General features: G+C 41.3%; 1 protein-coding gene and 1 long non-coding RNA gene across 2 annotated transcripts in view; both read right to left on the minus strand.

Annotated features, from left to right (window-relative positions):
* LOC134005422 (uncharacterized) overlaps positions 1–11,921 on the minus strand; it is a 413,404-nt gene that overhangs the window by 1,200 nt on the left and 400,283 nt on the right. The window lies entirely within an intron of this gene.
* Positions 2,778–11,621, minus strand: rab1ba (zRAB1B, member RAS oncogene family a). The gene is made up of 6 exons (XM_062444313.1): positions 11,372–11,621; positions 7,851–7,923; positions 7,621–7,716; positions 5,222–5,317; positions 4,559–4,690; positions 2,778–3,519 (listed from the first exon to the last, which is right to left on the minus strand). Exons 1-6 carry the CDS (start codon positions 11,383–11,385, stop codon positions 3,325–3,327), a joined length of 606 nt encoding a protein of 201 aa, XP_062300297.1. The 5' UTR covers positions 11,386–11,621; the 3' UTR covers positions 2,778–3,324.

An 11,921-nucleotide genomic window follows, 5' to 3' on the forward strand; every position in this document is an offset into this window, starting at 1 on the left:
TGACTAGTTAAGGGGGGGGGGGAGTTGGGAGTTCATATCCGGTCAGCAAACCAAAGACCAGTCAGTCCCTGAACCTCCAGGTGCCCCCTGAACACACGACACACATGATGAAACTAGAGCCTGCGACAGAGCTTCTGTTCAGAGAGGACATGTGTCTGCGGCGGACACACTACACCACAGATTACACACACAAATAAAAGAGTGAGTAACAAGGTCCTAATGCTACTTTAATACAGTATTTCCATTCTTCAAAGTACGACCACTCTACCACGACCACGTCACCACATTTTTTTGTCCAGTTCTTTCTATATAACAGGGTACAAAGTTGTGGCTCAGATTTAGGAGCTGTGTGGTGTAGAGGCCCCTCTGTGAGGGTGGGGGTGGGGGTGCGGGGTGGGTGCTCCTTTCCTCACATTCCTCCAAGGTTTCCCTGGAGATACCACGGAGACCTAACACAGCTATGACAAGCAGAATCTGCTCAGAGTAAAACACTTCATCACTCTGATTTTTTACACTAAGGTATGGCGGTGAGATAAATGTCTCATGCAGCGATGATGATGATGATGATGATGACGATCATGATGTAAGTAAATCTGGATTATAAGGGTCACAGTAGTATCTGGTAAATGTTTTCTGTAGTGTCGAGTATTGAAAAGTGGCATCAAATATCTGATCAGATTTGCGCTGTTCTTTATCTTTTATTATGGTAGTCAAGGTCCACTTACTAGCCTTTACCAAGAACTTTCAATCACATTTCACAGTCTTCATCAGCAGAAGGAGTAACTGGAGCTTTATACTTGAATACAGAAGGATATTATAACCTCTACCTCTGTTTAAAGATGAGCATGAGGTATGACTGAAAGCTCTGGAAAAGCTAAGTTTAGTTTAGTCACTTTTTGTAATCTTTGTTTTTAACTGTAGATGATAACCAATCACATTTTTCAAGCTTTTTTTTCTTTTTTCTTTTTTTTTTTACAAGTTTTTTTTAAAGTTGACCTTCACAATCAATGTAAAGGACTCAGGAGGTAAAAAGCAGACAGCATAGCAGACAGAAAAGACAATCTGAGTGTGAATCATGTGTCAAAGATAAACTACCATTTGTGACAAACTGATCAGTCTCAGGGAAGGAACAGCAGCTTTTTAAGACAACCCCCCCCTCAGCTAACAGACACACCCACACTACATCTCCACCCCAGCTTCATCTGCAAACAAGCACAAATGAAACAACGTCCAAAAAAAAAAAAAAAAACACCTCGGTCAGGTACTGAACATGAAGCAAATTGTACAAAGTTGTCTCCAAAAAGTCAGAAGTATCAATGAGAAAATTAAAATAAAAAACAATAAAACCACAACGATAATAAAATAAAACAATAACTGTTAGATCAATGCAGATATTGCCAATTGCTTCTCCTGTGTGTCAGAATAGGTCGAACTGAGTCCCCCCCCTCCCTCCCCCCACCTTCGTCATGCCTCTTCATCTCTGTCCTCACACTGGAATATTTAGTGTCATTCCAGGAAGTCACCATCCAAAATGATTTCTTTCTTTTATTCTTTAACATATGAAGACTAATGAATAATAACTAAAAACTAACCATATATTACACTTCTCACAACACTGCCTCCGTCCCACCTCTGCTGTCTCTATGTGGAGCTGACTGAGCCTCCAGCAGGGAGTTTGGTTCATGATTCCCTTGGTTAATGCTTCCATCAAATCTAAGTACAGCTTATCTTTGGATGCAGATGTTCCTCTACGATCTAGTTGTATTATTGGCCGCATCACACCTGCAACTGTAACAGCTGTTTATTATGTTGAAATCAGCTTATATTAATGAATGTGTGAAGGCAAAGTAAATGTGTGTAGAGTTGAACCCCATCCAATTAGATGTCAGTGGACATGCTGCTCTACAAGTGTACAGTTACTGAGACACAAGTATGAATATTTTGTTGATACTGGTTGAATTTATTGTCCACTCAGCAAAAAATTTGCTTCAAGTTTTCTGAACAGTGTCTCAAAGCTCCTCTGGAAGCTGTGTGGTACTCTCTGTGAGGGATATTAGGATTATTTGGCCTATTTCTGCTTTTGAAACGAATGAAAGACCTTTGAGGAAGGGCTGTTTCAAACGTGTGCATTCAAGCTTAGTATGCTTGGAGCGTATTGGGACCTTGAAGTTGTGTTCAGACAGAACGCGATGCAAATTTTAGAGGTGGGATGAGTTAGAAATGCTTCAGTTTGAGCAAAGACTGTGTCCCTTTTTGAAACTTCATAAAAGTACTGAGAGGAAACAGTGAGGGAGACTGGAGGGAAATGACAGAAAGAACTGGACTCAGTGTGACTATTTTAGAGCGTGTGACACGAGGCTGACGTTGCTTTCTGTCTGAACACACCTTGAGAAAGAAATGTGAGTGGAAGCTGAGGAAGAGGAGGACAGACGGAGGAAGAGGATGCTCGCTGAACGGGCTTTCCCTCCATCTTTGTCAGTAAAATGGTAATGATGAGTCATTCTTAGCAGGCTGCTGCTACTCAGCAACACTTATTACTGTGTAACCATCTACAGTGCAAGCTGCACCTGTCTCTCTATGTGTGTGTATGTGTGTGTATGTGTGTGTGTGTGTGTGTGTGTGTGTGTGTGTGTGTGTGTGTGTGTGTGTGTGTGTGTGTGTGTGTGTGTGTGTGTGTGTGGCCATAAGATGACACCAGCAAAGACAGACACAGCCTGAGTGTATGTCCAAAAGGCTTGAATCTCTTTAACCCCTGACTCCCCACTACTGTGTGTGTGTGTGTGTGTGTGTGTGTGTGTGTGTGTGTGTGTGTGTGTGTGTGTGTGTGTGTGTGTGTGTGTGTGTGTGTGTGTGTGTGTGTGTGTGTGTGTGTGTGTGTATAGAGATAAGCTGAGTGGTATCTAAACCTAATCTTCCACTGCCTCCGTCCCACTCTGAATCAATACCAAACTTCCTCCATATCTGTTTTCTTTCTGTCGTCTTGGCAGAAAGTAAAAGTTGCCTCGGTCTGTGTTTGTCTGCTTCCCTCACACACACACACACACACACACACTGGTTGCTCTCTGTAGTTTGGAGTACAGGCCTGAATGAACCCTCCTAAAGTAACACACTGATGGTTCACTCCTCTTCAGACAGGCTGGTGATGGTGGAGGGGAATCAGGGGGCTAGGTGTGGGTGTGGGTGTGGGTTACAAGGTGTTATGGAAAGAATGGTGGGCTGGGGAAGTGGCAAACAATGATGGGAAGGAACACAGAAGGAGAGGAGAGGGAGATCTGAGTGGAGACGGTGGAGGTGATGGTGATGGTGATGGGGGGTGGGGGTCCTTTAGCAGCAGCCCCCTCCAGACTGCCTGACGGGGGTGCTCTCGATTTTTAAGTTGGGCTTGTCTCCGCCGGCTGTGGCTCCGGGGCCCATGCGCTTCTTGATCTCGGCTGCCATGGTCATGAAGGCCTGCTCTACGTTGGTGGCGTTCTTGGCGCTGGTCTCCAGGAAGGGGATGGCCAGAGAGTCAGCAAATTCCTGTCACACAACACAGGACCACACTGATGTTAAAACACACACGCACACGCACGCACGCACGCACGCACACGCACACGCACACGCACACGCACACGCACACGCACACGCACACACACACACACACACACACACACACACACACACACACACGACACTCCACATTCTGCTGTCATTATTGCACCATTTCCCTCAGTATTGCACATATCAAGTGTTATTGCAACTGTACAAAAATCTGGTTTTCTGAGCATTTAGAGCAGTTATGGCTCTTGCATCAGAAAGCCATCTTGAACTAAACACCAATAACTAAAAGAGAATGGGTGGGACTAATGTATGCATCTTTATTTAACTCAATTAAGATGTGCGGTCACATGATCACACCAATAAATCTCTCTTTTCTGTGGAAAAACCTAGTTCAGATCCAGCAGGGAGACATGTCCTCTGAAACTTGGATATTTTTGAATGTGTATGATCTAAATGATTTCTTAGAGTGTGACACTGCTGTGGGAATATATTGATAAGAGGAAGTTTCAGCCTTGACCCAGTTCAACAGATCCTCACACACTGTAATGACAAGAAGAACCAAAGCAGCCACATGCTTACTGGCCTTTATGAAACATCTAAACCTTAATGACACTAAAAGACATTTCCATCCCACAGCCACAGACTATTCTTTGTATTCATGTGTCCATAACTCCCATACAATCATAGATGACTGTCTTCTTCTAATCTACTGTGTTTGTGTCAGTTTATCACCACTAACACCATGAAACTTGGCCCAATAACTGGAGATGATGCGCATGTGCTTCTCAGGAAATATGAGCCCAATAAGCCAGATGGTGGCGCTGTGATTCCTTTTGGCGAGGCCACGCCCCTCACACTTAAGTCTGATTTAGTTGAAATTTCACACACGAGTCCAGCTCAGTGTGCTCTATAAAAACACCTCATGGACCAGTATCAGCAGATCACATCTTATCACAGGTTTAGTTAACAGTAAGAAAATGCGCTCCACTTCCTCACAGATACCAGATGGCAGTCTTACCTTAGCTGTTGTGTAGTCCACAACTTTCTTGGTGGTCAGGTCACACTTGTTGCCCACCAGAAGCTTGTTGACATTTTCACTGGCGTAGCGGTCGATTTCCTGCAGCCACTGCTTCACATTGTTATAAGACTCCTGCACAATGAGAACAAGAATATCAGCATGTCAGAAAACACAGCAGGTTAGTCTATGTTTTTTACCCATCTGATACCAGGAAGTGCTTTTCTATTGGTTGAGACTGTGTCTAGCTTATGATTCATTTGTCACAGCTGCATTGTAGTGATAATATATAATAAGGTGTTCTTTTTATTTTTTCCCCATTATTTAGTTTGAGAGGATACTTATATTCCCAGATCCTCCTAATGTAAAAAGTGTCGTGTGGAAGCTGAAATCACATTCAAATGAATGTACTGGTCACTTATTAGCTCTAAGTCACACAGGGACTGGAAACAATAAGGATGTGATTGTAGTGTGTTTAACTAAATAAAATGAATGATTATGTTCTGTAATTGACAGATTTACAAGTTCACATTTAAACAGGGCTGCATGCTAAAGCTCAACACATTTGGAGTGCTGACCAATGAGTATAAAAATTAAATACAATTTTTTTTAAAAAGCAAAATAATTACACCCAGTATTTGATTTGAGCCCAGACTGCTGACTCACCTGATCTGTCACATCATATACAACTATGATGCCGTGAGCTCCGCGGTAGTAACTGGAGGTGATGGTACGAAACCTCTCCTGACCTGCAGTGTCCCACTGAGAGATGAGAGAGATGAGAGAGAGAGAGAGAGAGAGAGAGAGAGAGAGAGAGAGAGAGAGAGAGAGAGAGAGAGAGAGAGAGAGAGAGAGAGATTAGAAATTAAACTCACTAGCAGTTTCATCACAGGCAATAAAGTGTCTGACTAAATGAATAATCACCTGTTTGTTTCTATTATTTCCCTCCTGACAATCTAAAGCTGTCATGTGTTGCTTGTTTGATATTGAGGAGCAGTACATGAAACAGTGCAGGTGCAGTATGAACTTTTACTGCTGTAAAATAGCTTTATGAAATGAAATTCCAAATGATTAAACCCACACATTGAAATGAGAAACCATGTTTTCTCTGTTCTTCATTGGTGCAATTAGATCACAGTGAAGATAAGAATGTGCTTATTGTAGACAGAACCAGACCTTTATTTCAAGCTGTCTCATTTTAAAGACAGGCATTTATTTCTCATTTGTATTTATTATTGTACTTATTCCATGAGCACATACTCACTCTTCTCTGACACTAACTGTGTCTTCATTCATTGATCAAATCGAGCTGCTTTTTTAAATTTTTTTTACAAGCTGCAGTCAATAAAACATGTGACTTCATGCCGAGGTTTAAAGGTGGAAGACATTACAGCCTGTGAGCTGTCAGATGGCTTCATTACAGCATTACTTCATTTCTGTATCAACAGTGATAAAAAAAAAAAACCAGCAACGTGGAACAATCCCAGCTGCTGTAATGAGTCACAGTGTACATCATTAACAGGTGAGCTGGTAGAATACAGTGTTTGGATCCTGTAGAGAAACTACCACATATAAGTTTAAACAGCAGCTTCTGTTTAAGCAATGACAATATTTTATTTTAAATATTTATGCATAATTATTATTAGTTATATGATGATAATATAATAGTGTCTGCCTAACCCTAACCCTAAATGTTTATTTATGCTCTAACTGTATATAAAGTAGTGTAAACTAGCTCCACCTCCAGCAGCTACAACAGTAACATGCTGCTCTAACACTGATCCTTCACTATTAATAATCTAATGATGTCATATATAATAATATATGTATGAAATATTGAAAGAATTAAGCAACCTTACAGGTTGATGTAAGTGAGAACTGGAAATGTCTTAGTGAGCTGGATTTAGTGTCTTCATGCTGTGTGTGATGTGTGTATTAACTATCTGTTGGGCTTTATTTCTACTCTAACTGTAACTGCTGTTCTGTCTCCAGGACAATAGATTTTCTATCTGAAGGGACTTTCTGGTTAAATAATTGTAAAAAAATGAGTCAGAGGAATCTACTTTTACTTTCACTCTTTTTAACGACATTTCATGTCGTGCTGTGTGACCATGTCACAAATGGTGTTTCCAGTTGTTCTGAACAACTTCACTCAAAGACAGAGTGAAAAGCTGACTGTCACAGAGGGAGGGGGGGTGGGGGTTGGGGGGGGTGATGCAGTTTTGTTTCACTACAGAGATAACGGGGCACATTTTACTAATAGTGTAGTCTTTCTTGTTTGTCAGCCACACAGCAGCAACACTACAGGGTAAACAGGCTAGCATACACACATATAATACAGCTAAGTCATGCACTGTGTTCTCCAATTACTGTTGTGCATGCAGGAGTGAGTTGATTATTAAACTATTTTGACAGTGATTGTTTGGCTCACAGAGTGTATTCTTTGTATGAGTGTGTGCACTGAACTGTAACATTGATACCATTACACTCCTAAAAAGAACAGTTGACTATAAGCATGCTTCCTGGGAGGGGTTCTGAGATGCTTGATAAATATGTCACGCTTAATAAGTCTTACTTTTCTTAAGACTCCTTCATGAAATTAAGCCCTGATGTTTTTCCACTTTTAGTATACTTTTAGTACATTTTTAGTACTGGCAGCATGAAGAATTTGTAAGTCTGAGTAAGTCATAAAATTATACGACCTCATTTCTTTTCAGGTGTGTTTGGACTGATGGATAATAAGTGAGAAACAGAAGCACAGCGTGCAGGGAGATTCAATCTGTATGTATGAAGCAGAGCTAAGTGTGCTGATTAAACTGGTTGTATTTAAGGTGGTACAGCCTGTTCCTTCAACTAAACCAGCATCCAGTTACAGCTTGGTCTGAATGCACAACACACACACACACACACACACACACACAAAGGCTCTCATGTGTTTTGATAACAATGGTTGGATCCAAGCCCTTGCTCAGGTGAATGTTACAGTGTTGTGTTTGTGTGTGTGTGTGTGTGTGTGTGTGTGTGTGTGTGTGTGTGTGTGTGTGTGTGTGTGTGTGTGCACTCACAATCTGCAGTTTGATGGTCTTGCCGTCCAGCTCGATGGTGCGGATCTTGAAGTCCACTCCGATGGTGCTGATGTAGCTCTCTGTGTAGGTGTCATCCTGCAGATAAAGTGAGGAGCGGGTCAGGCCGACAGCACAGTGAGCAAAGAACAAAGGTTACAGTTAGAACAGAGACATTTAGAGCCTGGCACTAACTGAAAAACATGTTTTTTTTTAGAGACAGAGCTACTTACAGCAAAGCGGAGCAGAAGGCAGGACTTTCCTACTCCAGAGTCTCCGATGAGCAGGAGCTTGAACAGATAGTCACTGAAATAAAAACAATCAGGACACAACATTAAACTCACTGCATGTATAACATCTCACAGTGTGGCAGTGTAGTGTGCTGCTGACTATCACACGTGTAATACTGGATAACCAAGCAGGAAAAACAAATGTTACTGTTTTTAGATCTTATAGTTAGCTCAGTTGTTGTGGTTGAGAGCTCCAGAAAAAGCTGGTGGTCTTTGAGTTAAGATGTTTTGTGGGTGTGTGTGCTCTACAAGCAGCGGTTTATTTATTAAGTCAATAATCAACTTTCACACTTAATTTATGTATAACTAAATTATCCTATAGCAAATCAGGGGTCAGGTAGTATTCCAGCATAGACATTCTGTACAGAAAGGGGGGGTCAGAGGGGAGGGGTTGGGGTGATAGTGGCCTAACAGTTTACTTTTACCCCAGCCCCTAAAGCAGGTTCATCCAGCCATGGAGGTAGTACTGAGTATCATTTGAAACTTTTTTTTAAATTTATTTCAATGCCTGACCTTTGACCCTGAACCTTTAAGAAATAGAAGCTTGTTTTTCATTAACACGAGAAGCCAGAGTTATCACACGTTGAACTTGAAAGTTTTAATCTGACATTTGGATTTAAATCGTAGACTGGTTCCAATGGAGAAAAAAAAGTGTGAATCTGTGCAAGTGAATAAAAATAGAAAAATGATGAAATGATGGTGTATTGGTTAGAAAAATCAGTAAGGCACACTAAGAAAGAATGTGACTAAGACTCCAGTTCAGACTTGCAGTAATGATGTAATTAATGTAATTAAGTGAGCGCTCAGTGAGCTTAGAGACCCAGCCCAACTCACAGGTTCTGACAAACTGATCCCCCCCCCCCCCAAATCACTGAGAGGAAAACATCACATGAATTTGACACACAGCACAGACAGCTGTAGAGAATTGCTCAATGCCAGTGCTATTCTTGTGTCATAGGAAACTGAGACCTGTCGCATATCGCAGCCTGACCCTCAACTGATCGACTGACAATATCACACAAACACTGGATGGCAACGACGCTGTCGCAACCTGCTCACACTGCATGTTTCCACACACATACACACACACACACACGTTGATGTGGTCTGATGCTGGAGGCTGTCAGCAGGAAGAGCAACAAGCTTCTCAAGTGCATAGCCTTATATAGTTTAATGAGGTGGCCAATTACAGTGAAGCTGTCAGCTAACATCAATAATACTGTTTACCGCCACACAAGTAGGACTGGGAATCATTAGAAGGTAGAGTTGATACCAAAACTATATTTTTGTCAACAAGTTTTCATACAATTCCTTTTTACTTTTAACAAAGTAAAGCTCCACACCGTTAAAATGGTCTAAACACAAAATATGGAACTATAAATGGGCAATACTGCCTTAAAATAATTCAATTATATGGTATTTTTGTTGTACTAAAATTAAAACAATATAATAAACTGCTTCAATATTAACAGCAGCAACAGACCTCCCATGATTCCTGGCTCTCCTCAGCCATGTGATTCTGCCTGCGATGCTCAAACAACTTTGTTGTTGTTGTTGTGTACTTTTTTATTTCACCATCCTCTCACTCCGTTTATATTTTGATGTGATGATTTGTTGTTGATCTGACTTGAAGTAACCAGACCTCTGCCACACTTCTGACACTGCTGAACCAGCAGCACAGTTACTTCACCCCTCAACTATATGTGTTGCTGCTGTACAGTCATGGCATTAATATGCAACATCAGCATTTTGATTTTGTGAACATCATAAAATGACAAAGTCTTAGCACACTGAACATTATACCAGTATTACTAAGAACAACACATGACACAAACGTATGTAGAATTTCAATACTTTTTGACGACAAACCAAATTGTTCTATAGTGAAAAACACAAATAATAAAATGATCATTTTGTGGTACCATTTTCTAATAAGGCATTCTTGATAAAAGTTTCTTAAGTTGTATCTAATGGCTTTATAAACCTATTATAAATCACTCATAAGAAGAAGCTGCCAGTTTTGGCTGTTGGTGAATCATTTAAAAGGTGGGTTTTTAAACAACCTCTCAGGTTTGAAGATGAAAATGTTCATAAGCCTTTAACAAACAGATTATGATTCAGCCCTATTTCAAAAGCTAAGTGGTCAAACTTAACATTAAAGACGGGTTTGCTGATGGACTTAAGTTCTAGCTTCAAACTGGGGGAAGACAAATAGAGCCAAGAGATGTTTCACAACCTGGCAACCCAGAAGTTGCTCTTAATAATGCTTATGTAATACTATAACCACTAATAACGCCATCACTCTTTATATGGAGGAGTAGAACCTACTGTAATACCCTAACATTAGACAGTGGATATCATAGTGGATGAAATAGTGAATATGCAGAAACCAGATTGCACAGGGTGTGTAAACATTCAGGGGAATAAACATTGTCTGCTAAGGGTGTGGAGGTTTTAGCTAAGCTAGTTAGACCGGGTTCCGCAAGACCTGAAAGGGAAGCCGGCCTCTAGCTGCCGGCCTCGGGACAGCCGCTGCGCCAGCGTGACGTTACAGACGGCTCACATCTGATACCTGCCGTATCAGCTAACGTTTGCCCCAGAAACGCTCCACACCTTCCAGGTACAACACCGGGCAGGATTCGGCCCTTTAACGAACGGCTGGATTAACAATTATATCATTCGGTAGCAACCAAATATTTTTAACATGACAAATAAATTAGCTAATAATTGATGTGGGATTAGTTCTAAGTCTGGTGAGCCATTTCCTCACACACTGTAATGACAAGAAGAACCAACGCAGCCACATGCTAACTGGCCTTTATGAAACATCTAAACCTTAATGACACTAAAAAGACATGTCCATCCCACAGCCACAGTCTATTCTTTGTATTCATGTGTCCATAACTGTCCATACAATGATAGATAGTATGGCCTAAATAACAATGATGGTAAATAAAAGAAGGCATGAGGAGTATGTGACACGTCAGGATTTAAGTCGTGTTTTTAAGACAACTTAAACGAATGTGGAACAAAGGCTACAGGTCAGCCCCGAGTTACCACATCTCTTATTTTACTACTTCATGTCACGTTACTGTAAGCTAACGCCATTTGTTGCCATTCCCGTTTCCAGTAAAAAAAAAAAAAGTACTAGAGCAGAGCCCGCTACAGAATGCTTCTCACACCGTTTATTAGTCCCGTGAAAGGTCGCGTGCCACAGCCGACACGGTAAGGCACGAGCGAGCTGTCAGCTGACGTTTAGGAGAGAAAACACGTAAAAGAAGCAGTCCGCGCCCTGTTCAACCGGAGCCTGTTAGCTGACGTTTGCTAATACATTTTACGACGTTCACGAGACCAGACGTTATTTACGTAAGAATACACCATTATACACGTACCATATTATTACGCTTTCTCACCATACACAATAATTATCGCATTATTACGTTAGCGGAACATGTTAAACTCACTATTCGGGATTCATGGTTTCACTCTGGATGTGTTTCTGTCGGCGACTCGACTCTTCCTTCCTACTCCGGCAAAAAAAAAGATGACTTGTAGGTCCGGGTATCCGAGGCACTTAAATGGCTGTTATACCGTCTCCGTTAATGTCCACTTGTCGTTCCGCTGTATCCAACCTGTATTATTTCATATATCCTTGAATCTAGCGGACATATCCTTGTTTCCTCAGGCTCGGCTGCTGTATTTTACTCCTTTTTTTTCTGCCTTCTGTGTCCGTAGCTTGCTAGAGGTTCAAGATGGCTGCGCAGGTGCGGTAGTGACGTGAGGTGACGTGGCGTTTGTGACAAATCAGGACACATCTTGAAATAAAGCAGTGATGGGATTTGTAGTTTATTATGAAAAGCAGTTTTAAAAACACCATGTTGTTAAGTAGTCTACATTTTGCTGAGGACAACATTATATACAGTTTCACAAAAAGCTTTGCTCTTTCAAGCAGCTGCTGGGACAGGGTGATATGTACAAAAGTAAAATTAACATCTTGATTTTGCTACACATGGA

The sequence above is a fragment of the Scomber scombrus genome, chromosome 23 (assembly GCF_963691925.1).
Source record: "Scomber scombrus chromosome 23, fScoSco1.1, whole genome shotgun sequence".
NCBI lineage: Eukaryota > Metazoa > Chordata > Actinopteri > Scombriformes > Scombridae > Scomber > Scomber scombrus.